The following is a 27,412-nucleotide window of genomic DNA, read 5'->3' as shown; positions in this document are numbered from 1 at the left end:
TTGCTGGGAAAGTGCAGGGTGCTGCCTGCTGTGAGGATCTGAGCTGCAAAAAGCCCATGGCCCAGGTGGTTATGGTGAGGGTGGAGGCAAGAGTGCTGGTGGCCAACACTCTATGTTGCCAACTTGTACTTCCCAAGCGCTTAGTACAGTGCTCTGCACACAGCGCTCAATAAATGCGATTGATGATGATGATGGTGGTGGTGGTGGCTTTGTTGGGGGTGGGAGGGCATGATCTTAATTATCTGAATGTAAAACCCCTCATTTATGGATATGAAATTGAAGTATACAACTCATTAACCATACGCTAGTGGAATTTTTTTTAGTTCTTGATGTATTGCTTGGAACTAGAATTATTTTTGACCTTAGGCTGGAGCATTTAAAATGAACGAATGAAAACAATAATAGGAGTAAACATTAAATGGAGGATGATTATGGTGGAATTACCTTGTTAAACACTTTGCGTAGTGATTTTGGGATTACACTAAAAGCTTCCTTTATTTTAGTTCACTAGTCCTACAGACATGACCAGCAGGAAAAGTTTGATTAGGACCCAAGCCGCCAGAGTTCCAAGGGAAGCTGACTTTCTCAAGTAAGACTCTATTTCTCTTATTCTTGGAGGAATATGTAGTAGTTATGCACTAAACAGTGGACATTGTGAATTCAAATGAGGCTTAAGAGAGACATTATTGGTGGGTGGGTTGGTTTAAGTGAACTTTGGTAACATTAAGTGGGTTTAAGTAGCTTTAGGTTACTGAGTGCTTAAATTTTGAATGAAAATTAGCCAGGTTAGCAGTAGTGTAATATGGATGGTACCATGATGCTCATAGATAACTGTCCCCATGAAGCAGCATTCCCACTGGATGAGAATCCCACCAGTTGGAGTGCCGTGAGGACAAACGGCATCCATGGAGCCTTGCCTGATGGCTCCTGCGGGAAAGCAGGCTGCTGCCTTCAATCCATCTTCTGATCCATTTCCACCATCCACCAGGGACCGTGGAAGGCTGATGGGTCCCTATTCCCCTCTATCTCCACACTCACCCTGTATACCACACTGGCCAAAGTAGGGGTCTCCTGAGACTCATGCTCTCCTCTATTCTCTACCTACCCCAGCCCCCTGAGGTTGAAACCGTCAGCATCCCCAAACTCAGTTTTTGCTCTCATATTTTGAGATGTTTGTTTTAAACCAGCTGCCAAAGGAAATAGTCATTCTAAACAAGTGCCCCCGCCTATTACATTTCAGGATGAGATCATATTAATCTCTCAAAGATAATGAAAAACACATCATTCCGAATGTCATAAGTACTTTAGGTATCTGGGGCATTTCTGTTATTTTCAGGGGTTGGGCACTCAGTGCTTAGGACATTTTACATCTTGGGTAGGATTCTTTCGGTGCTTCACACTAGGGCACCGTGAGATTGCCCAAGGAGTTTGCTACCTCCATGTAGTCCCTGCTGGCTAGCTCTATGATTTGACTGTAGAGACACTGGTGAGACAAACATAGATGACAAGACTTAAACTAAAACCTAATATTCAAAAGCAACAAAAAATAAATCTATGAAGAGATTGAAGTTTGGGGAAAGAGGTTCATAGTGAGATTGGACCAAGGTAGAGGGAGAAGGAAAGGATAGAGAGGGGAAGTAAGGGTTCAGAGTGGTGATAGGGGAATGGGATCAAAGGTATTAAGGGGGAAGGTATGGCCCCAGTCCATCATCATCATCATCATCAATCGTATCTACTGAGCGCTTACTGTGTGCAGAGCACTGTAATAAGCTCTTGGAAAGTACAAATTGGCAACATATAGAGACAGTCCCTACCCAACAGTGGGCTCACAGTCTAAAAGGGGGAGACAAAACCAAACATACTAACAAAATAAAATAAATAGAATAGGTATGTACAAGTAAAATAAATAAATACATAAATAGAGTAATAAATATGTACAAACATATATACATATATACAGTCCACTCCTACACCCTGACATCCCTTTTTCTTGGTGGGGGCAACCCGTTCCGCGACATTCCCTCCTTTCTGTTGGATTGATCAGGTGCCAGCCATTTGCACGAGGAGCTGCGAGTGTGACCAGAGCTTCCCAGTTTGCAAGTAAGAGCTCCCAAGGCACCATCTTGTCATCTGCTTAGCTCAGAGGCAGTGTGTGCCTCCGTCAGGTGCTAGGGTCTGGGAAGGCAGGCTGCCAACATCACATGTGTTATCGCTAGTGAAATGTGGGGTTTCTGCACAGTAGAAATGTAACTGAATCACCTGAGCAGTTAGTGCACTGTAACTCATTTGTGCCATGACAGCACAAGCTCTATCACTACTTGAATATAAGCATAACAGTTATCTGAATACTGGAGTACTAAAATATACATTGGCTGAGTTTTCCAGATATTTCAAGGTAAATAAGGTCTTTTCTTAAAATGACTAGATAAGTGGTCTTCAGGAGGCTTATATTATCTATATCACTTACATGTAATAATCGTAGTAATAGTGTTGGTATTCAAGTGCCAAGCATTGTTCTAAGCACTGGGATTGGTACAAGGTAATCAGGTTGTCCCCACGTGGGGCTCACAGTCTTCATCCACATTTTACAGATGAGGTAACTGAGGCACAGAGAAGTTAAGTGACTTGCCCAAGGTCACACAGCTGTCAAGTGGCAGAGCTGGGGTTAGAACCCACGACCTCTGACTCCCAAGCCTGTGCTGTTTCCACTGTCACGCTCCTTCTCTGCATGTGTAGACACAGTGTCTGTGGGTTTCATCTAACTGTACAGAGGATTATATACATTTAAAATTTCAAAAGCATGAGTAGAAATCATTTATATATAATGTATTTGTTAAGCGCTTACCATGTGCAGAGCACTGTTCTAAGCACTGGGGTAGATACAAGGTAATCAGCTTGTCCCTCAGTCTGAATCCTTGTTTTACAGATGCGGTAACTGAGGCACAGAGAAGTTAAGTGGGTTGCCCAAGGTCACACAGCAGACAAGTGGCAGAGCTGGGATTATAACCCACATCCTCTGACTCCCAAGCGTGTGCTCTTTCCACTGAGTCACAGTGCTCCTCCGTACATGGCCACATAATGTAAAAGAGTGATATTACCCAGTGGAAATTCCCTGTAAAAAATGTTGAAAGGACTTTGGTAGATGAAAGTTATTTGTATGGTAGTGTTTTAGAAGCATGTTTAGATATGCATACACCCATGTTTAGACACCCAGACCCACTCACCTGCATATGCATGTTTGCACTCACATTTAGACTCAAATATATAGGGACCCACTGGTAATACATGGCCAGGCACACCTGCTTCCTTTAGTTCCATCCCCGATTCCAGATACAGAGCAGGGAAAAGAAAAGATATGGTATGGAAAAGAGCCCAACTGGGCTTGGCTGGGGGAAGAGACAAAAAAACTTGGTGGTTTTTAGCCACCAATACTGGGAGATCACTGGGAGAAAGGGGCTGTACAGCCTCGGAGGAAATCCAAAAAATGGGAGGCTCCATGCAGTGGTGTTTTCTTACCAGAACATTCAACACCCTGTTGGCTTTCACATTCAACCCATATACGATTGCATAATTCAGATTTCATTTTATTAGAATGTTACCCTTACAAATACTGGTCTGCTTTCCTATTTTTTAATTGCCAATATTCATGGTTGGTGGCGAAGATGCTGATTTTAAGTCCCTGCATCCTCAGCCGGGATGGGAAAGTGAGAGGAAAACTGACGTCTGATATTAACAGCGTGGTATCCCCTCTGCTCTGTTCCTAAGGACGAGTCCAAACCAGAGTGGGCATCTGAGGGACAGAACTTCTTCATCCTCTCACCTCCTGGGAGGAAGGGAGGCAGGCAGGTTTGCTCTCTATTTCTTAAAGTCTTAATGCTACAGGGCCCTTAGACTTGATCAGGATGAGGTATTCACCCCTTCTGTGCTTCTCTCCCAGGTGGTGCCTGGGGCAGCTGACCAGCTCTTGTTCTGCTCCCAACTATGGTATCTTTACGGCTGAGCCAAAATGTAAAACATTTTCTGTAAACGTTCCTACCCAGAGCTGTGAGTATTGCCTTCTCATTAGGAGTAACTTAGAAAATGACGTGTACCAAACCCACCCCAATGTTTCTTGTCAGTATGAAGACGTTGTCTTCATCTGGGCAGCATGGCCAAGTGCTCTGATTGTCTTAGAGATGGATCGGAGATTGACCGGGCCTTGAAAATGGTAGGATCAGGACCAAGGTAAGGGAGAAGAAAGAGCAGTAGAAGAGAGGAAAGAGGACCTGAGAGCTTTTGGGATAGCTGGAGAAAAGAGTAGTAGAGAGCTAATCCCTGGGAAAAGAGTTTGGCTGTGAGCAGAGTAGGGATGACTGAGGAGGAAAAGGAGCCCCAACAGGAATTGGGAATGATGATAGGGGGAAAGAGGTATTTCTGCTAGACTACCGTAAAATAGTACCCTCTTGAAATTAGATTCTACTCTTTCAGTGGCATTATTCATCTGGCAGTCATAGGCAACTGGTTCTTGGCCCCTCATCGCCCCTGCTTTTTGTGGGCATGGTTAGTGCTAGTCTTTTGAGTCTGCTGGACATTCTGCGTTATAGTTGTGTACTCGGAAATATATTGAAGAGCGTATTGTCTCTGAACCTTTGTACTCAGAAATATATTGAAGAGCATATTGTCTCTGAACCTTCTCATTACCTAACGGGTTTATCAATCAATCAATTGTACTGAGTGCTTACTGTGTGCAGAGCACTGTCCTAAGTGCTTGGGAAGCACAAGTTGGATGTTTCAGATTTAAACCATAGAGGCCATCGTGACAGGACTGATGTTTACAATGTAGACAAGGAATAATGTTGTTGTATTTTAGCAAAAATGATGCTAGTTGTATAATCCTCAATTCTCAAATATTTTATAGCATGTCTGGTATGTAACTAATGGGGCCGAGGGAAACAATAAGGCAGGAACTCTCAGCTCTTCGGGATGAATATTTCTTGGGAGCCAGTAGATGAAAGAAAGCAAATGAGCAAAATAATGTAACTGGAAGAAAGCAAGACTGAAATTCATGCGTAGTGTGCTTTATTAAAGAAAATCAGCATGAAAAGCCTGAGGAAAATAGGTATCGAAGACAGGTTTTCAATTTATTAAACTTCTTTGATTTCCAATCAATCAATCAATCAATCAATCGTATTTATTGAGCGCTTACTATGTGCAGAGCACTGTACTAAGCGCTTGGGAAGTACAAATTGGCATCACATAGAGACAGTCCCTACCCAACAGTGGGCTCACAGTCTAAAAGGGGGAGACAGAGAACAGAACCAAACATACCAACAAAATAAAATAAGTAGGATAGAAATGTACAAGTAAAATAAATAAATAAATAAATAGAGTAAGAAATATGTACAACCATATATACATATATACAGGTGCTGTGGGGAAGGGAAGGAGGTAAGACGGGGGGATGGAGAGGGGGACGAGGGGAGAGGAAAGAAGGGGCTCAGTCTGGGAAGGCCTCCTGGAGGAGGTGAGCTCTCAGCAGGGCCTTGAAGGGAGGAAGAGAGCTAGCTTGGCGGATGGGCAGAGGGAGGGCATTCCAGGCCCGGGGGATGACGTGGGCCGGGGGTCGATGGCGGGACAGGCGAGAGCGAGGTACAGTGAGGAGATTAGTGGTGGAGGAGCGGAGGGTGCGGGCTGGGCAGTATGTTCTCCTATGTTCCAGGCAACATAGGAGAATTTCTCTGACCAATATTACTTTTCTGTCTTTATAATTTCACAAATCTGAGTCCATAGCCTTAAATTAAACCAAGCTCCTCGTTCTAGGCAATGAACAACGGGACCTTTCCTTTTTTCCTGCTCCCCTCTCTTGATGTAAGCAGAAAATGACCACAAGAGGATGCTCAACAACAACGTGAAAAGTCTGTTCTTGCTTTCTGCTACTTTGGTCTTCCCTATTGCTCCTGGAGAACTAATTGTGCTTTTTACACAACCCTCCCAACATCTCAGTGCAAGAATTGTGTGGAAAACCATAACTCTGTGATCCTGTTCTAATTGTCAGCCTTTTTTTAGTGGTATTTGTTAAGTACTTACTATGCGCCAGGCACCCTTCTAAGCATAAGGGTAGAAACAAGGTAATTGTATTACATGTATTCCTAGAGGTTGGGACTGCTCAACCCATAGTCATAGTAAAGGTATGGGAAAAGATTCCATTGGCAGAGCCTTCATCCGTTACAAAAGATAATGGCAAATACATTCTCTTTTATCCTATGCCTTATTTTCTATTCAGGAGCAGTAGGAATTTATTTTTATGCAGAGTCAGATTTACGCTGTCTTTGCCCAACTGGGTTCGGGAGTTATTTACATATACTCCAATCTATGGTGAGAGAGGAGGAGATGAGCTAGTAAGGTTACTGGATAGACACGTCGGGTCATCTATTCCTCCAGTGGCTTATTGAGGGTTACCAGGGTGGAAAAGAAATGGCAGTTTTGTATTCCTGTAATCCAGAAGCCTAATTCCTAGTTTGTGTGCTATTGGAAACTTTTCCTGCCAGGTTTCCCGAGCAGCAAAGTGAAATTAAAAACTTCCCCCTGTTCTTTCCGGTTTCTTTCTGTCTTAATACTCAATGTAAAGACTGTATATTCAGTCCGTTAATTGTGTTTTAGGTGTTCCCGTTGTTTAGCTCCTCGCCCGTCTGATCCCTTTGCTCGGTTCTGTCAAGAATGCGGCTCTCCTGTCCCACCCGCTCTGAGTCAACACCTCCTTCCCCTGGAAGAAGCTCAGGTCAGCTAAGAAAACTTTAAACTCCAGCTTCCAAAGCGCTGGAGCTGCTCTTTATAAAGCCTCAGCAAACCAAATCACTTAATACTGAGACCCTATAGGTTCCTCATACCTGGGCTTGGAAAAACCTGTTCTTGGTGTCATTCTACTCTTCACGCTGCCTAATGATAGCAGATGCTTGAATACTTTCCATTGCTTTGTTTTCTTTGTGTTCCCAAGTGACTAAGGAAAGGGTTGAAATGTCACTCCCAGATCTCAATGTTCTTTTTAAAAATTCAGACATTCCTGGAAAAACAAAGATTTTTCAACCCAGACATTTTCAACACAGACTGTTGTGCATAGTGCAGGTTCAGTGAAGAGAAATTCACAGGAAATATGCATGAGAAGCCTAAATCATTCACCTACCTGTCTATACAATAATTTACTGCAGGGGAGCAGCAACTGATGTCATAAGCAACATATTAACTTTCATCTGTATATTTGAGATCATAATTGGACGCTTGATTCGAAATTTTTTCCTCAAGCAGGTTAATTACATGTGGGCAGTATTTGGTGTCAGTTTAACCGTTCATTTTGTATTTTGACAATCACAATCACTTTCTTCTCTATCAAAGCTCACTTAACTCCCCACGTACGTTTAGATTGAACTGTTCTACCAAAAATTAGACATTTGTTTTTGGGCATGTCTGCTTTTGGACTGACAATCTGGATCTGTACTGAGACTTCTCTCAGCTCCTGCCTGGGTTGAGCCCTTGAGCCCATTTATAGTGATGATAATAATAGTAATGGGAGTAGAAGGCCTAGTTTTTATTCCTGCTGTATGTAAAGTGTGACTTTGGGCGCAGAAATATCTAGCCTGACCTTTGCCTTCCAGCTTACCTGGACTGCCTCCTGGTCAAAACCCAGCCCCAGCTTCTCTCCATCCAACCTTCTCTGATTCCTCTGTAACCTCACCCCACTCACACTTTCTCCCCGCCAGAAGCCTAAAACTGGTGGGTTTAATGATAGCAGCTCAGGTACAGACTTGGAGAGAATTTGAAGGAGTGGGAGAGTCAGTGCACGGCAATAAATAGGCGAGACGTATGAGCAGGAGGAGGCTTCAAGGAGGTGGAATTGGGATTTTGAGGGATAGACTGTAAGATTGTCCTCTTATGGCACTGAAAATCTGTCTAACTCCGCTACCTCATTCCTGATATTTTTCCTTTGATTGGGGTGGCTTATCAGTCCTGCTTCATCACAGACTGCAGTGTATTTGATTGGTAGTGACCCCAAAAAGAATTGTCTAACTGAAGTTTGAAAACCTTTCCTGAGCTTCCCATGGTCAGGATATGGGATCCTGAGTAAGGAGCCCTGGGGGCTAGAGTTTCAGCCAAAGAACAAGTCACACATCCTTCCCTGAATGACACCTTGTTCAGCTACTAAGAGGAAGGTATTAATATCTGTTCCTTACTCTGTTTCAAATTTGTGTAAAGATTAATAAGAACAAGCTTATGAAGTGTGAGAAAAAATTTTGAACAAAGAAAAATTAAGATGACGTCCCTAAAACTTCATGCTGAGAATAGAAAGATAATTCATCCTTCCATTCATCTTTGGTTTGGCAGTTACTTGTTCCCTATCTCAATAAAGCAGTCTTTGGAATTTTTTTTTTTTTTTTTTTGGACACACTTATAGTGACTTACAGAGACACACACACACTGAAAGGCCCTGAGACTGGGACACAGAGTGGGAAGGAGGCATGCCGTATAGATAAATGAGGTAATGTCTGCAAAATACTTTCAGATCTTCAGAGGAAAGGCTCCCTCTGAATGCAAGACATTTTGATCACAATAGTCAAGGGTCCAATTGTTTCTAGTGGAACCTGCATATTATTGTTATAATGTGTACTCTTCTCTGAATAATGACATCATAGAGTGAAGAATACTAAAAGAGCCACAGTGGTGTGTTTAGGCACCCTGAGCAGAATATTGTTCATAATACAGTTTGATTGAGACATAGTGAGCTTGGGTCCTAAGAAGCATTCTTTAACATGCCAGCATGCACCTTTCCCAATGTTCACTTAGTGAAACCCAGAATGGGGTGGAGGAGATGGAGGTTCTCTATTCAGTTCGCAGGGCTCTTGCCTTAGAAATAGCAAACTTTGAGTGCTCCCTGGAGATCAAGATGGCTCCAGGGATCTCCAAACCATCTGGGCCCCAACTGGGGCAGACACAAGGAATCTACCCTGGGGCAGAACTGCTGCAGATAATTTGGTCTTGCATCAGGCCTTACTCTAGTATTTTCCACAATTCTTGTTTAGCAGGATGGATCTGGGACCCAAGGGAGAAGGGGTTCCAACCCTCCTGAGACAGGCATCACCCAAGTAAAAACCGTCCAGCCTCACACTCATTGGGGCCCATAAAATGGATGGGTTACCATTCACTGCAGGTGAAAGTGAACCACATTTTCTCATCTAGGCTGCTTGATAACCTTCACGAAACAAGTTGAGCAATAGAAATTGTCTGAACTAATTGGGACCAATGTTTAGTGCTTCCTCTGTGTGTGTGTGTGTGTGTGTGTGTGTGTGTGTGTGTGTGTGTGTGTGTGTGTGCGTGTAAGTGCATGAGTATCCTATGAGATGTGCACTTGAGTTTCCATGGGGTAGGAAGGTAGGGGTGAGTCCTAAACTCCCATACAATCCAGTTACTATGTATTTTAGGCATTCCAGGTTCCTTACTCTCTTCTATTCCTGCTCTTAAAAATGGACAGAATAGCATTGGAGGAAAAATGCAATATCTCAGATTTCTTGTGTGGCCCGACTGAGGGCCATCTCCAGATGCTCATTTCTTATGGCTTCTTCCCCTCTGCCTTAAAACATCCCCACATCTAAAACTACTTCTCTGTATCCCACTGCACCCTCCAGCTAACACCGCATTCCCTTCACCCCATTCCTATTCAAACTCTGAGTGGGGCTGCCTCTCTCTTCCAGTTCCCTTCCTGACCCTCAATCATCTGGACAATGCCCTCTTCACTCCACTGAGATGTCTCTCTTCTAGGGGACCAATGGCCTCCTTTTTTTTTCTTCAGTGGTGGTTAAGTACTTACTACATGCCAGGTACTGAACTATGCTTGATGTTTAAAACCGAATGCCTCATTTACTGTCTTAAATTCTCTCCTCCACCCAACTTTCCCTTCGCAGTTATCGACACTTCCTTTCTCCTCTCAAGTTTGGCATTGTCTTTGGCTCTTCCCTCTTTTTCTTACAACGAAAATAATGTCTGCTCCAGGAGCCTTTCCTGACTAATCTTTTCTCTCTCTACTCTGCCATATCTCCCTTCTGTGTCACTTTGTGCACTTAAATCCATAACACCTAAACTCTTTGATATATCTCCACCCCCTTCAGCACTGATACATATCCTTGTATTCTTTTGCTTCTCCTGTTATTCATTTTGAAGTCTGTCTCGCCAACCAGATTGTAAACTCGTCAAGGGCAGGAACCCTGTCTGCGAACTCTGTTTGCACTCTTCTAAGTGTTCAGTTCAGTGCTCTGCATGTAATACATTGATAAATACCATTGATTGATTTCAACCTCTATATTAATTCTTTCAACAAATCCTATCAGTTTTTCACCCACAATATTTCCAGAAAACCTCGTTTCTTCTCCATCTAATGGCCACTCTGCTGGTCCAGACCCTTGTCATGTTTCCCTTGTCATGTTTTTATCTCTCTGGCTGTTCATTCCCAGTCTCCTCTGTGGGTACCTCCTCTGCCTTCCACCCCCTAACTGTGGGGGTCCCTCCAGGTTCAGTTCTGGATCCCTTTCAGCCCCAAAGCACTTATATGCATATCTGTAATAAATTTATTTATATTAATGTCTGATTCCCCCCCACCAAGACTATAAGCTTGTTGTGGGCAGGGAATGTGTCTGTTTATTGTTGTACTCTCCCAAGCGCTTAGTATAGTTATCTGCACACAGTAAGTGCTCAGTAAATTTGATTGAATGAATTGAATGAATCTCCCAGGTTGATTTCTGCATTAGCCTCCTCACTGGCCTCCCTACTTCCAGTCCATATTTAATTTGGCTTCCCAGATTGTTTTTCTAAAGAAACATTCTGCACACATCTCCCTGCTCTTCAAAATTCTCCACTGGTTACCTATTTTCCACATCAAATAGAAACTCCATTGATTTAAATCACTCAATCGGTTCTCTCCCTTCTGTTGATCTACTCTCTTCTCCCACTTCACCACAGCTCACACTCTTTGTTTTTCTCAAGCTAAGCTATTCCCCGTGCCTTGTTTTCATGTCTCCCACCACCAAATTTCTTGATCACATCCACCCCGTGCCAGAACTCTTCAAATTCAGCAGAGCTTGTGTCCCCATCATCAAAACCCTTCTGAAATCATATCTCCTCCAGGAGATCTCCAATTAATTTTGTACTACCTAGGTACTTAACTATTCATAACCTCTGGCAATACTTCTGTACTTATTTTACCATTTATGTACATATCCGTAATTTATTTATTTATGTTAATGTTTGTCTCGCCTAGACGGTAAGCTCCTTGTGGGCAGAGAATGTGTCTACCCACTCTGTTGTACACTCCCAAGCACTTAATACAGTGTTCAGCACACAGTAAGCGCTCAATAAATACCAGTGATTGATTCCCTGTTAAGCACTAACTCGGGCACATTTCACCTTTTCCTTCTTCCTATCTGCAATTTATTTTAGTGTGGCCTAACAAGGCCTACTGGAAAGAGAACGGGACTGGGAGTCAGGAGACCATTTGCTTGGTGTGCGACCTTAGGCAAGTCACTTAATGTTTCTTTGCCTCAGTAAAATGAAATAATAATAATAATAATGGTACTTAAGTGCTTACTATGTGCCGAGCACTGTTCTAAGCACTGGGATAGGTACAGGGTGATCAGGTTGTCCCACGTGGGGCTCACAGTCTTAATCCCCATTTTCCAGATGAGGACACTGAGCCCAGAGAAGTGAAGTGACTTGCCCAGAGTCACACAGCAGGCAAGTGGCGGAGCGGGGATTAGAAGCCATGACCTCTGACTCCCCAGGCCGGGCTCTTGTCACTGAGCCACGCTGCTTCTCAAAAGCCACTTTAGAGGTAGAGTCGAGAGGCGCCGACTGTGCTGGGGACGACTAATAGACCAATGTTCATTCCTTCCTTCAGTCCTCTTTATTGAGCGCTGACTGTGTGCAGAGCGCTGTGCTCTGGTCCCCGGGCTGCAGGCCGAGACGGCAAGAAGGGGGAGCGTGGTGCACGGTCACGTTTGCGGCGGGAGGCGGGTGGATCCCACTGTGATCACGTGGGCGCCACAGGGCAATGACGCAAAGGTCACGTGCTGAGTGCGCTGCCCCACATGTGGTGCTCACGCACCCCGCATATGGTGCTCACGTACCCCGCACACCATGATCCCGTTCTCCCCATTTCGTGATCATGAAATGCATGTTCTCCCTCCCTCTAATGAGGGAGACAGGGACAGTGTGCAAATTAATAATCTTGTACCTACCCCAGCGCTTAACACAGTGCTTGGTACGTAGTAAGCCCTTAATAAATATAATGGTTATTATTGAGGATAGGGATCATGTCTATTAATTCTTTTGTTTGCTCCTAAGTGCTTAGTTAAGTGTCTGCATAAAGTAGGTACTCAATAAATTATATTCATTGATTGCTCCCTAACTTCCTCAAACAATCCACATGGACTTTTCCATAGAAAGAATTGGAGCCTCCTGGAACTTCTAAAATTCTGTCTAGTAGCCCCTTAGTCATGACTGCACTTAATTCCTTTTCAATCCGTTGATGCTTCCCACCTGTCCTACTGAGAAATCTTGTTTTTGCTCCATGCCAATCCAGGGGTACTCCACTTCCATACTTCGACACCAGTGAAGCACTTAAGTACTCTCAACCTCCCTTAGCACTTAGAGACCTATCTTACAAACCCCATTATATATAAGCACTAACTCATGGCCGGGTCCCCTTTTCTCTCCTGCTAGATTGCAAATGCTTTAAAGGCAAGTGTTCTGCCCAAAATACACACTCAAATACCGTTGATTGACTGCCTCTTTTTCTCTGTTCACATTTTCTTCCTGTGGAATAAGCACATGAATCCTGCTCCTACCCAGCTTTCTTCTTTGCCTCTCAGCTGCCTTCCTACTCTCCTTTCCCTTCTCGCTGTTTGGTCCCAAGCTTTGCCTGCTGTGTTACAGCGATTCAGGAATCCAGAGGCTTAGGGACCTCAGGATTTATAATTATGCAAACACACATACTCACTTGCCTCCTGGATGCTCAACTCATATAAAATGAGTGATTTGCCCCGGTTATATAACAGGTCTAGGCCAGAGCTTTTAATTTGGATTCGGGGCTTGCTGATCTCAGTCTTCTGCTTTCTCTGTTGTGCAATATCTCCACCTGAAAATGAGCCTCTCTCCTCTCTGTAAATCCATTTTTTCCTCTTTGTATAGATGGGATTATGTGGAGAATGCAGAACTAGAGTTCCAATGAACACCCTGAATTGTATTGTCTGTGAAACACCGCTCACTGCACAGCTGCAGTCCCCAGCCGGTACCCATTTAAAGGTAATGAAACATAACAGAAATAAAAGTGACGGATAGGACATTTTCAGTAGTGGGAGGAATATTTTGTTTCTGTAAAATAAAGTCTTGAGAGAACTTAATTCTTGCTGAGGAGTAGCTATTTTGTTCATTATGAAACATGTTACACAATAGGGCCCTACATGGGCTGAAATATGAAAGAGGAAGAGAAGGAGGAAGATTTCTAGCATTCCAGAAGGAAAACTGGAACCACGGACCCACATGCTCAGGATCCCAGGGATTCCCAATCCAAGGTTAGCAGGCCAGTAGTAGCAACCAAAAAAACAAAACAAAACAGTGCTCTTTTATCTTCAGTAGCTCACAGTCTAACGGGCAAGAGTGTGCAAACATGGTGCAATAAGCCTGATGATGGAGTCCACAGTCAAGAATAACAATTGAGCCTTGGTCTCTAGGTGAAGGAATTGATTACCAGTATGGATAGTACTTCACCCAGCACCACTTTGCAGTCTTGGGCTCCTGTGAGTCATGTTCCCATTTGGGCACCAAATGCTATGAGCGGATAAGGGGCAGGATGCAGCACATTGTGAAGGGCAGTCGAAGACATTTTATGTGCCTGTTGCATTATTGGCCAGAGTGACCACAGCGTGATGCCGTGCTGGACTGCCACAACCCAACAGGCAGTCACCTTGTTAGCTGCTGTTGTCTTTGCTGTCTATACTAGGCAGCTGTTTTTCCAAGATTCCTCAAATCTGTCCTCCTTAAAGTAATTCTTTGGTCTGAAACTCTCACCACTGATGACGGAGCCCAGCAGACATTCCCCTACTTGCAGAGCTGGGACTGGAACCCAGGTCACCTGATTCCCAGAGCCGTACTCTTTGGACTGGACTGACAGCAGGGCTGAATATCAGTACACAACAAACCTTTAACGCAGTTGACAGGAGAAATGAAACAGCAGCACTTATTGACATCTATTAATGGACCAACTGTTAGGGTGATTACATGAAATTCAATTTAGGCACTGTCCATGGACCCCAGGGGCTCCACAATCTGGGGAGGGCAGAGTCAAATAATATGGGGACTATCACCTCAATCAAAAGAAAGACATTGAAATTTAATAATACAAAAATATCAGCAGTAAAAAAAAAGCATTCATCACTGCTTGGAGGAAGCAATTTTGGGGCAGTTTTTTCCTCGATTTTCACAGAATGCATTTTAAGTGTTAAGCAGTGTAGAGCACTAATTAAAAAGCCATGAGAACAGGTATAACTAACCAACACCGTTTGATAAATAATAGGAACAGGTAAGGGCCTGAGAGAACTAAGGTGACTCAGGATTCGGTGTAATCGGGAAGGTGGAGAAATCAGTCAAGGAATTAGTCCTGGAGGAGGGGAGCCTTTTAGATTACTCAAAATGTTAGGGCCTAGATTATGGCTAACACTGGGAGAATGTATAAGAAGTAGGTCTGTAAAATATCTAAAGAAGAATCAGATGTTTTGGGTCGGTGTCTGCCAGATGGAGAAAACAGCGAGGGTTGGAGCTCCAGGAACCAGGGTGATAGTGTGGCCTTGGATTATGATTGGGAAGTTGGAAATTCAGGACCATTTAGGATTCCAACAGGTACATCCAGTCATGTTTATTACTCTTAGTATTGTAAGCTAATGAGATGCTTGTTATAATTTTGTGTTTCTGCTCACCCAAAGATGTACATGATTAATCTCTTTTTAAAGAGGACGATCATCTGTCTCACCTGTGGAACAGGAAACCCCATCCACCTCAAGTATTGTGTGACGTGTGAGAGCCACCTGCCTGAAACGCAAGCGGTAAGCCCAGTCAGGCTTGGGCAGATGCATAAGGCTGGATCGGTGGCCAAGATTCTTCTGGTTTGGGGGGAATTATACCAAGAATCTCATGGGAGCCGGGTAATGTCGACTGAATCTGCACAGAGAAATTTTTTAAAAGATTTTTATGGAATGGAAAGTTTATGTGTAAATTATATCACCATAGGACAAGTAAAACAGTGTGGCTTAATGGATAGAACAACAGCCTAGCGGCTGTGCGTGGCTTGGTGCCTAGCACATAGTAAGTGCTTAGAGAAGCAGTGTGGCATAATAGATAGAGCAGTCAAAAGGACCTGGTTCTAATCCTGCCTCTGCCACGTTTCTGCTCTGGGACCTTGGGCAAGTCATTCACTGTGCCTCAGTTACCGCAACTGTGTGCTGGGGATTAAGACTGTGAGCCCTAAGTGGGACAGAACCTGTGTCCAACCTGATTACTTGGTATCTACTCCAGCACTTAAAACAGTTCTTGGCACGTAGGAAGCGCTTAATAAATGCTATAAAAACAAAACAAAAAAAATATACCAAAGGGAAGAAGCATTAAGAACTCACAAGCTTCCATAGTATTTTTATACCTATCTTCTAAACCTATTATTAAGTACTAAGTCATGCATCTACTCACTTTTACTTCTTCCTCCCATCTGTAATTTATTTTCAGGCCTGTTTCCCCTGACAGATTTTAAGCTTAGTACAGTGCTCTGCACAATGTAATTACTCAATAATTGCTATTGAGTAGTTTCCCAGTTGTTACCCAAGTACTCTTAGTAGCCCAGAAAAAGTATTTTTGGTCATGTCCATACACATGTTTGGAATTAACTGTAATATTTTATGTCATGAGTTCTGCCCAGGTGGCAAGCAGGAGTTTTTCTTTTTTTAAAACCTTACAGCGTATTTGTTGCTTCTGGCATTAAAATCAGAGAGGTAGATTAAAGTGCTTTTTTAATCGCGTAGCATTTTCACTGTTCTTTGGAAAGGGCAGTAAAAACATGCCCTTCACTCATGCTAGTTCATCACAGGAGCAGACCCTGTAATGATTGCATCTGTGAGGATGAAATTAAACCTGCTGTAATTAACTATGAGGTGTACTGCAGTGTGCTGCAATAAGATATACAGTAGTTTTCTCTGCTCTGTATAAAATGCTGCTGCTCACCTTGTTTGGTTTTCTCAAAGAATATTTTCTTTTTCATCTTTTGTTTCCCCAGCCTATAATAAGGGAAGAAACAACCCCACCTTCATCCAGTTGGAGAGGAAAAACCATTTCCTGCTCAAAGTGTGGTCGTAGAAACCGTTGTGATGCTCACTTTTGTGATTGGTGTGGAACCAAGGTATGATTCAACTTTGACTCCGGCAATCTTGAGCCCAAGCCTGACCAGATCTGAATCTGTGTCCTCTGTTTTGATTCTGTAACTCTGCTGTCAGGATTTTAATAGGGTTATCTTTTGGGAGTTTGTTTTTGCCAGTTGTGCCTGAAGAATATGGAAATGGACAATTATTGATGTTTCCTTTTTTCTCCTTGATGGTTTTCGCCTTGGCTTGTATTATGACAGTTGCTAAAGTCCATTTCCTCCTCTTCTCCCTGTCCCCGGCCTTCTTTTCTATTTCATTCTCACTCTTTCCTCTTTTCCTTCCCATTTTTCAATTTCATTCTTCAGTTTCCTCTGCTATGGCCTCAGAAAGACCTCACATATTTCCTTTTGTACTTCTGTTGACCTGCCTGATCCATTTTGGCTGGTGGGGTTTTTTTGATATTTTTATGAATGACCATCCTTCAAGATCACTCCTTATTTTATCACTGCTTGCATTATTCATTCTAGTTTTTGTGATTACTTTCCTCTTTGAAGGTCCTCATTTCCAGAGAAGTTATTTTGATTCTATGCTTGCCTGGCTTTGTGTGGATTTGCTTCCATAAAGGTTTTTTTGCCTCATAATTGAGTTGTCCTTGCATTTTTTAGTTGATTACGGTACAAAAGAAATAAAATGCAGGTTTTAGAAAACTTTTGGTTTCCTAGGACCCTCTGAATTCCAAATAGCGCCTTTAAGAACTATTGTCAGTATCCACTGAAGATAATTTCAAGTTTACATTCACATTTCCTCTCTCTTTTGGATACTTGCACCAATTTACTTTTATTGAAATTTAGTTCCATTCCTTTATAGTTCTTCTGTTCATTTTATATGCCTTCTGTAATGTTACCGTTCCAACTGCTATCAATACTTTGTTTTACCTGCATGAAAACACTCTGAGATTTATTAGACTGTTATTCTAATTTCATATTTTTGTTACAACTGTTCGCTTAGAATTTTTGCCATTTAGCCTTCCCTCAGTTTGAAATGCTTTTTCTATCTGCAAAGATTCACACTTCTCTCTATACAGGAAGTTATTCCTGTTTGTTATTGTGCAGTGTGGAAAGACTACAGGCCTGAGAGGCAGAAGACCTAAGTTCTGATCCCTACTCTGCCAATTATTTGCAGTATGACCTTGGGCGAGTCCCTACATTTTTCTATGCTTCAATTTCCTCAGCTTTCCTCCTACTTAGACTGTGAGTCCCATGTGAGACCAGGACGGTGTCTGACCTGATTAACTTGTATCTACCTAAGCTCTTAGAACAGTGTTTGACACATAGTGAGCATTTAAATACTTGACTATTCATTGTTAATATTTTTATTTCTGCCTCTCCCATTAAAGAGCAAGCTCCTTGTCACAGTCTTTTAGACTGTGAGCCCACTGTTGGGTAGGGACTGTCTCTATATGTTGCCAACTTGTACTTCCCAAGCTCTTAGTACAGTGCTCTGCACACAGTAAGCGCTCAATAAATACGATTGATTGATTGATTGATTGTGGGCAGGGACCATTCTTTGCTTTGTACTTCCCAGCTCCTCGTATATAGTGTACTATACCATGTGGACAATCTTATAAGAATACTTTGATATTTATTGGGCTGTTATCCTAATTTCCTACTAGTGCTTCTACTTACTTCTTATAACTGCTTTTCCTTGATAAGCTTCCCTTCTACTTTCTAGGTAAATTATCAGAACCTGTCTCTGGAACTAAAAAGGCTTGAAAAGGTGTTTTTTTTTTTCCATCCACGCATTTTCATTTATTCATTCTTAAAGACTTTGTGAAATCAATTATCTTTCTGGCTTCAAAACTGCCTCTCCCTCCCCTAGTTTTCTATCTTCCTAACTTTTCTATTTCCCTTGTGGAAGTTTTGAAGTATTCTTTTAAAGTAAGAAAAGCCCCATTGTACTTAACTGGCCAATTATTGATAATTTCACTACTCTCTACTCTCTAGCCCAGCCTTCCTGCATGCTACTTCACCTGCACTAAATGTGGAGCCTGCAATCCCATACGTGCTAGATTTTGTGGATGTTGTGGTGTTTACACAGAGCCTTTGGAAAGATCAGATTCAGAGAAGTGCATGTTTCTTAGTCCTGGAGATGCCTCTGCATTTTCTGAGGTAAGACAATTGTGATGAGAGGGCACTAAACCCCATTCAAACACCACAAATCATTTGGGCCATCTGGTCGAAAATTGAAATTATCTGTGTACTCAGTGCACTTCAGTTTTGGACACTAGATATTCAAATATTTTGAGAGCTGTTGGACCCTACAATTGGATTTGTAAAGATCTCGATCTTTTGGTTGTTGTAGATATTGGTGGCATCTCAGAACATGTTTTTGCTACAAAAATGTATTGGCCCTCCACCCCTTCCGTCCCTTACCTTTCCAGCTGGACCTCCTCCTGACTAGGGCAGAGAGAACCGCAGCAACAGTGATGCAGGTGCCACTCCTGCCTCAGTTTCTCAGAGTTGTTCTCCGCTGCAGAGGTCTCAGTTGAGAGGAGGAGGGTGGCGGGATCCCATGGCCAGAAAGAGATTACTGCCTCCTGGATGAGTATTTCCACCATTCTCTGCAAGTTGCTCTCTCCCAGAAAGTGGTACTGCCTCCTGAAAAAACAAGATTGAAAAGCTTTGTTGTTCGTGATCAAAAACTCCTTCTCCTGACTCTGTTATAATATTTCTGGAATGCTCGGATTTGTGGATCCCGATGAAAATCCATTTGGTGTTCACAGCGGGATTCAAATCCACTTGTGAGATAGGAATCACCTCTCAAAAATGTTTTGGATTTGGTTGAGGTTTGGTTCTAATGCTAGTCCCTTGTCTCCTGCTGCTGATTGATTGCCTGAAAAGAAATCGTTTTCACTGTTATTCTCCTGTCGAATAAGATAGATGTACTGCCTTCATATCTGATGTTAAAACAGGTTCCGAGAAGGTGGAGCCAATCCCAACAGAAGTAGTATGGAAGACGATTTCACAATGCTATATTGATATCATTCAAGCTGTCGCCAGCGTCTTTTAGAACTTCAGGAGCTTCAGCACTTCTAGTAGGCTGGAAAAATACTAAGACTTCCTTTAACCTCCTTTCTCTGCATTACATATTCATTTAAAGCTCTCCCCAAAATTAATTCCTTTAAGGAGTTTTCACAAGATGCGGTCTGTTACCATTTAAAAAGCAGTCCTCAAATACTGGATTATGGTTCCCGATTGAAATAGACTTTAATGATTTACTTAGATTGTGAGCCCCAAGTGGGACAGGGACTGAGTTCAACCCGAGTGTCTTGTATCTAGTGGTTGGCACATATAAGCACTTAACAAATACCATTAAAAAGAGTATATTATTGAGCTATTGTAGAGATATGCATTTTTAAACGGCGCTCAATACTAACTGATTCTTTTATAAAGTTCATCCAACAACAGTTGAAATAGGGATTTGAGAATTTTTCATTTAGCCTGTCTTATCTGTGGCTGTCTACTTGATTGGTCAGATGAACTGGAGAATTTCCAAATCTCCATACCTCCTTGAATTGGGTAGTAACAACCTGACGGTATCTCTCAAAGGGGTTGCACTGCAAATTCTATATACTCGGCTTTTTATGTGTGTGTTTTGGGGGATCCTAGAGGATGATGTCAACCACTTTATTGAATCTCCCCTTAGGATAGCAAAGAGAAGCAGTGAGGAGAGAAGAGCCTGCAGGCTAAAATCCAGGAAAGAGTCTCTCTTCCCTCCAAAGGGAGAAGGAGGGTTCTGGGGCAGATGGAGGGGATGAGACTGAGCCCTAACCCACTTTTGCTAGGAAGGTGGTAATGTCAGTGGGAACTTCTACTCCCTTCTTCTGTAGGATGAGCAAAAGTGGGGCATACAGAGATGCTGGGGTGCCAGGGCTGGTTTTTGTTTTTCTGCCCTATTGTGTTGAATTGTGACCAAAAAGAGTAGCAAACCCCTCTTTAGCCAACAATTCAAATGCCATCTATAGCAATTGAGACACAAGAATTATCAAGAAATTTAAGAAGACTTGAGAATTGTTTTTCAATCTTCTGCTAGACATGGCACTGACTTAGGGTAACCCAATGTCGAACTGTAGGAGTTGCCCAACTTCACCCGGTTGCAGTTTTCATTAGGGTAACAACCAGGGGAACTATTTGGGCTAGGTTAAACAATTCACACATGGGAATGCCGGAACAGTAGCACCAAGTTGAAGCTGACTCCTGGGGCAGCCCTGAGGGTAGTAAGGTTGCCCTTGCTGTAACTCTTCCTGTCACTCAGATGAAGTGTTAGTAAGAACAGTAGAATGAATATTGTTAAAATATTTCAGCATTTTATTTCAATTTTGAGCAGAGTCATCCAGGGTGTAAACTATACCTTGGGTATGAGTTTGAGCCCTTTCAGCAGCTGTGTTAACTTGAACAGTAATGTATTAATTGCCATGTGGATGCCCTCTGCCCCGCCTCCGAATTAATGGAGGTGAGTAAGGAGCTCTGAATAAATATTTGTCATCTTCTATTTCGTTTACCCCTGATAGTTCATCAGGTCAAGGTTTATGTTTTTAGAAGCACCATTGATGTCTCCGTAGAATTTTTTCTACCTGTGAATTACAGGATTATGTTAACTAAATTATATTTTTCATTACTTATTTCCTTCCAGCTCCAATCTGCATGGCAGCCTCTAATTGTATCACTGTCAGATATACAAGACAGAAAGGACAAAAGCACCCAAACTATTGGCCTCTTTTACCCATCCAGCAAGGAGTTGGAAAAGAAAGAACTTGAGCTGGTTTCTCAAAAAGAAAATCAAGAGAAAATGAGTGACCACAAGCCTCTTCGCACGGCTATCAGCCCTGGAAAAGGTGAGTCTCATGTTATAACAAGATGCCCTGTTGGTCAGCGAGTAAGTCAGTCCGTGATTCTGAAACCATGTTTATTTTCCCTCCTCTTTGTCCTTTTCAAATGGATTTTCCATATAACAGATTTAAAATCTTCTTTCCAATCCACGGTAATTACTCAAGATCTTGGTTCAGGCCCATGTCATACCTTCAAAGCCAAACATCCCCATTTTCCGTATGATTGAAGCTTTCATAGCTCTGGAGTTGGAATCTGGTTTTGGCAGTAGCAGACAACTTGCTAATCATACACTGTCATTCCAGACTTTTTGTCTCGTCATTTAAAGCCATGAAACCCAAGATCATGTTTGTACAATGGTGTAAATTCAGCATGCAGGCCTGTGCGCCCAGGGCGGGGATGGAAAGCTATCACTTATAGACACTGCTATATATTGCATGGGTCATAAACATGTTACTAACAGCCAGCGAAGATGACCTGAACCCCTGGGTCAGGAGACACCATCTCACCTAAGCATGGAGGGTGGAAGTTGAGCTGGAGACATTCTACTGGTGCAGAGCTAAGCTACAGGCCTCCTGTCCTGGGGGATCTGATCATAGGAAGACCTGCAGTCTCCACTGCCTGTCCCTGATCCCTTCTCCTTCTGACACTGCACGTGTGTGGTGGTCAACTGGGGAGAATCTTCAAAATGTCCCAAGTGACAGCTTCAGATAGGCTATCTGAAGTATCCAAGGCCCTACTGAGAGCTCACCTCCTCCAGGAGGCCTTCCCAGACAGAGCCCCTTCCTTCCTCTCCCCCTCGCCCCCCCCATCCCCCTCATCTTACCTCCTTCCCTTCCCCATAGCACCTGTATATATGTTTGTACATATTTATTACTCTATTTTACTTGTACATATCTATTCTATTTATTTTATTTTGTTAGTATGTTTGGTTTCGTTCTCTGTCTCCCCCTTTTAGACTGTGAGCCCACTGTTGGGTAGGGACTGTCTCTATATGTTGCCAACTTGTACTTCCCAAGCGCTTAGTACAGTGCTCTGCACACAGTAAGCGCTCAATAAATACGATTGATTGATTGATTGAAGTGGCAGCAGCAGCTCAAGTTGTACATTTCAGGGGTTGGTGAGGGCGGGTGGATGGGGCCCACTAAACCCAAGGGCCCAGAAGCTTCACATACTTTAATCCCACCTAAGCACAAGGTCCACGTAGTAAGTGATGAGACGGGCCCTGAACTGCAGCTGAGCAGTTTGCTCCATAGCAGGTTTAAATTTTACATCTCACCCCCTTGCATCAAGAAGGTAGCCTGACCCTGCCTGACACCCCGACAAAATCCCCCCCCCTTTTTTTTTTCCAAATCATCTGTGCGTAGGAGCCAAAATACATTCACCCCATAAATAGTAGATGTGTTTTGGCCCCTATGCGCAGATGATTTGAAAGTTCCCCGAAAGTTACAATAAATCATTCAGGAATTGTAGGTGTAACCGGGTACCGACAGGCGAGCTCAAGCGTTCAGTAGGAGCTGCCATCTTGAGTAGCTCAGAGCCAAGCGTGGAGCCTATTATTTCTGGAATCATGTTTTTACAGGTACTTTTGACTTAATGACAGTGTGTTCGATGACTCTAGTGATACTACTTAGCGTGTCACGCCAGAGTTACCTGATTGTAACCTTTCTATTGCTACGTTAATTAAACAAGTATATTGAAGGCTTTACAGGGTGACTAATGCTTTAATACCCTATAGGTATAAGCAGAGCTCTCAGTTTTCCCATGGTTTGCAGCCAACTCCTAGGAATTTTGGCTGAGAGCGCTACTATTTGGAGTATCTAGGCAGGACAGAAAGGACCTTGAGGTGGGGAGTTGCAGCCAAATGATTCCCCACACCGTTACTGAAAAGAACCACCTCCCACTCGGGCACCATCCCAGCCTAATTCACTGAGTCACCCAGTTTCACTGCAAGGCAGGCCGGCATGGAAATGGCCGGGGAGTGGTGGGAAGGAGTTGCCAGTGGTGGGAAGGAGTTGCCAGGATCCTGTCTCGGTCTGGATTCTTCTCCAGGGTTACCTGCGTGGCTCAGTGGAAAGAGCCCGGGCTTTGGAGCCAGAGGCCATGGGTTCAAATCCCGGCTCCACCAGTTTTCAGCTGTGTGACTTTGGGCAAGCCACTTCACTTCTCTGTGCCTCAGTTACCGCATCTGTAAAATGGGGATGAAGACTGTGAGCCCCCCGTGGGACAACCTGATCCCCTTGTAACCTCCCCAGCGCTTAGAACAGTGCTTGGCACATAGTAAGCGCTTAATAAATGTCATCATTATTATTATCTGAACGGACCTCAGTCACTTCTGATCTGGGGGACCCTCTAGGAGTCTGGTGTGACTTGAGGGCCACAAGGGTATATTCTAGAGCCCTCCTTGGAAACCAGGTCCTTGTTCGGGGCCCGCCAAGTCCGCCCAAGATTGGAAATAACCCAAAGAGGGTCCAGTCCTTGTAGACTTACCCTAGTCTGAGATTCCCACCCTGGAGCTGAACTGCAACTGGGGAAACCTCCAGTGGTGACAGGAGAAGACAATCATTCACTCTCATGGGTTGTTTTCCCTGGCAGGCACTAAAGAAGCAGCGTGGCTTAGTGGTACCTGTATATATGTTTGTACATATTTATTGCTCTATTTATTTATTTGTTTTATTTGTACAGCTCACCTCCTCCAGGAGGCCTTCCCAGACTGAGCCCCTTCCTTCCTCTCCCCCTCTTCATCCCCCCCATCTTACCTCCTTCCCTTCCCCACAGCACCTGTATATATGTATATTTGTTTGTACATATTTATTACTCTATTTATTTATTTTACTTGTACATATCTATTCTATTTATTTTATTTTGTTAGTATGTTTGGTTTTGTTCTCTGTCTCCCCCTTTTAGACTGTGAGCCCACCGTTGGGTAGGGACTGTCTCTATATGTTGCCAATTTGTACTTCCCAAGCTCTTAGTACAGTGCTCTGCACATAGTAAGCGCTCAATAAATACGATTGATGATGATGATGATGATGATTTTATTTTGTTAATATGTTTGGTTTTGTTCTCTGCCTCCCCCTTCTAGACTGTGAGCCCAATGTTGGGTAGGGACTGTCTCTCTATGTTGCCAACTTGTGCTTAGTACAGTGCTCTGCACATAGTAAGCGCTCAATAAATACGATTGATTGACTGATTGATTGATTGGAAAAAGCACGGGCTTGGGAGTCCGAGGTCGTGGGTTCTGATCCCGGCTCTGCCACTTATCAACGGTGTGACTTTGGGCAAGTCACTTCACTTCTCTGTGTCTCAGTTACCTTATCTGTAAAATGGGGATTAAGACTGTGAGTCCCATGTGGGACAACCTGATTACCTTGTATCTACCCTAGCGCTTAGAACAGTGTTTGACATGTAGCAAGTGCTTAACAAATACCATCATCATCATTATTCTTATTATGCTACTTTGAGAGGGGGCTAATTTATTTTGGGGCCAATAATTGGTACAGCCGTTAACATTGCCAAAAGGCAAACTGGCCAAGAACCCGGGCTTGGGAGTCAGAGGTCATGGGTTCAAATTCCGGCTCCGCCACTTGTCGGCTGGGTGACTTTGGGCAGGTCACTTCGCTTCTCTGAGCCTCAGTTCCCTCATCCGTAAAGTGGGGATGGGGACTGTGAGCCCCCCGTGGGACAACCTGATCACCTTGTAACCTTCCCAGCGCTTAGAACAGTGCTTTGCACATAGTAAGCGCTTAATAAATGCCATCATTATTATTATTATTATTCATGAGAGTAATGGGAATGACAACTTCAGTTATTACAATGTTGGAGTAGCGTTGGAGGAATCAAGGGGATTCAGAACTAACAGCTACTGAGAGCCCTCACTCCCAGCTTGGCTATGTGCTAGAAGAATCTGGGTTGTTATCTTTTTAATCATTAGGGGGCCCCCATTTTACAGAGGGGGAAACTGAGGCACCAAAAGGTAAAGTGATTTATCCAGAATCACATAGCAAATGACGGGACAGACCTGAGGCTAGGAGCCATCTTATCCTTCCTCTTGGACCAGGTAGTAGGAGTATTTACTTTATCCCAAAACTTATTTTAAAATTTTGAGTAATTTCCTACATATGTGAGAGCACTCAGGAGGAAAACTCCGGCCAAAGTGTTTACCGTGGGGTTCCCAGTTTGAGTCTCCATTTTACAGATGAGGTAACTGAGACACCGAAAAGTTAAGTGACTTGGTCAAGGTGTCACAGCAGAGAAGCGGCAGAACTGGAAGCAGTGTGGCTCAGTGGAAAGAGCCCGGGCTTTGGAGTCAGAGGTCATGGGTTCAAATCCCAGCTCCGCCAACTGTCAGCTTTGTGACTTTGGGCAAGTCACTTCACTTCTCCGGGCCTCAGTTCTCTCATCTGTAAAATGGGGATGAAGCCTGTGAGCCCCCCGTGGGACAACCTGATTACCTTGTACCCCCCCCCAGCGCTTAGAACAGTGCTTTGCACATAGTAAGCGCTTAATAAATGCTATTAAAAAAAAAAAGTTCTTTTAACTTCCAGGCCCATGCTCTATCTACTAGGCCACACTGGTTTTCCAGGAGTTCCTTGCACTTTTCTGTTTCTGGTGTGAAGGAAAGATCATGTGTCCCTGTATCAGATTGTGATCAAAAGCTTCATTAATAAGGCTTTTTCCTCCATATGCAGCATCATCAGTGTTACGAAGCTTGTTGCCTTTTCTCACTATGATGAAATTCTTTGTTGAAGCCCGACTTCTTTTTCGGGATTTCATTGTATCACCTTCTGTCAAGTAGATTGACAACAGCCAAACTACTCTAGGGACAGTTTTGGGAGATTTGAATAATCTGAGAGTTGGCAATCTGGCAGGAAGTATCATCGCTACTCTCTGTCTTTGTTCATAACTGCTATAGGCAGAACTGATTTTCAGGGTCCTTTTTGAATACAGGTTCAGAATGTGACTCAAGGGTAGGACATTGTAAGTTACTTTTATCCTTATTTGCACTTTTCACAATATAATGGAAACCCTCCATTAGTTTGAAGCAGGGCAAACACGTGGAATTTTAAACAGTAATAATACCTGGAGGCAAAATTATTATTAAATATATAATATAATAATAATAATGTCAGTTGCCTCATTTGTAAAATGGAGATTAAGACTGTGAGACCATGGATTGTGCCCAACCGGATTTGCTTGTATCCACCACAGCACTTTGTACGGTGCCTGTCACACAGGAAGTACTTAAATACCAGAATTATTATTATTATTTTCTGCTATGTGGCGTGACGTTGGGCAAGTCACTTAACTGCGCTTTGCCTCAGTTTCCTCATTTATGAGTTGGGAATTCAATACCCCTTCTGCCCCCCACACCTTAGACTGGGAGCTCCATGTGGGACAGGGACTGTGTCCAACCTCAATCATCTCGTATTTACCCCAGTGCTTAATGTAGTGAGTGGCACACAGTAAGCGCTTAACAAATACCACCATTATTACTAGTAGTATTATTATTAATTCCCATGCTGTCTGGGACATGATGGGAGTTAGGAAGTCAAATGGCCCATCCCAGCAAGAGTACATGTTCAGTTTTGCCCAGTGGTAATTTTCTCTAGGAACTTTGATTGCATTACATGCACCATTAAATCCCACTAATAGAGCCCAGAGGGCCCAAAACTCCATCCACCAGCCCCACAACATTTCCACTACTGCTTATGGTAGCGGAATCCAACTCCAGAAAACTGGCCTCACTGGGTTTTTTATCATTAAACTGCTGATCTTTGGGAAGATTTTGAAAATGGAAACGACCACCTCCAGGAGTTTGACTGAAGGAAGACCATTACATCTTGTACAAGTGTCCCTGTTCCGTCCCGATTCTTCCGGAGCCGTAAAAGATTTATCAGCGTGGGCTGCTGATCGTGGTTTTTCCTCTTTTTGGTTTTAGGCTACTGGAGGAAACAGCTGGATCACATCAGTGCTCATCTCAGAAGCTATGCTCAGAACAATCCCGAGTTCAGGGTTGTAATTGGAGAACCTCGGATGGGAAAAGTAAGAAAAATTCATTGTCGCGTTCAGACATCTTGGTCAAACCACTGGCTGCAGGTGGCTTGA

General features: G+C 43.3%; 1 protein-coding gene across 2 annotated transcripts in view; it reads left to right on the top strand.

Annotated features, from left to right (window-relative positions):
- Window positions 1–27,412, top strand: part of DZANK1 (double zinc ribbon and ankyrin repeat domains 1) — a 64,312-nt gene that overhangs the window by 22,232 nt on the left and 14,668 nt on the right. For both annotated transcript variants that reach the window (XM_038751413.1, XM_038751414.1), the window contains exons 7-14: window positions 504–589; window positions 6,640–6,757; window positions 13,207–13,320; window positions 15,024–15,116; window positions 16,334–16,456; window positions 18,422–18,586; window positions 21,111–21,312; window positions 27,246–27,349. In XM_038751413.1, coding sequence (XP_038607341.1) covers window positions 504–589; window positions 6,640–6,757; window positions 13,207–13,320; window positions 15,024–15,116; window positions 16,334–16,456; window positions 18,422–18,586; window positions 21,111–21,312; window positions 27,246–27,349 — 1,005 coding nt within the window. The remainder of the gene's footprint in view (window positions 1–503; window positions 590–6,639; window positions 6,758–13,206; window positions 13,321–15,023; window positions 15,117–16,333; window positions 16,457–18,421; window positions 18,587–21,110; window positions 21,313–27,245; window positions 27,350–27,412) is intronic.

This window comes from Tachyglossus aculeatus, chromosome 9 (genome assembly GCF_015852505.1).
Source record: "Tachyglossus aculeatus isolate mTacAcu1 chromosome 9, mTacAcu1.pri, whole genome shotgun sequence".
NCBI classification, from domain to species: domain Eukaryota; kingdom Metazoa; phylum Chordata; class Mammalia; order Monotremata; family Tachyglossidae; genus Tachyglossus; species Tachyglossus aculeatus.
The sequence above is the reverse complement of the archived record's forward strand: the minus strand, read 5'-3'. Positions and strand labels throughout refer to the sequence as shown.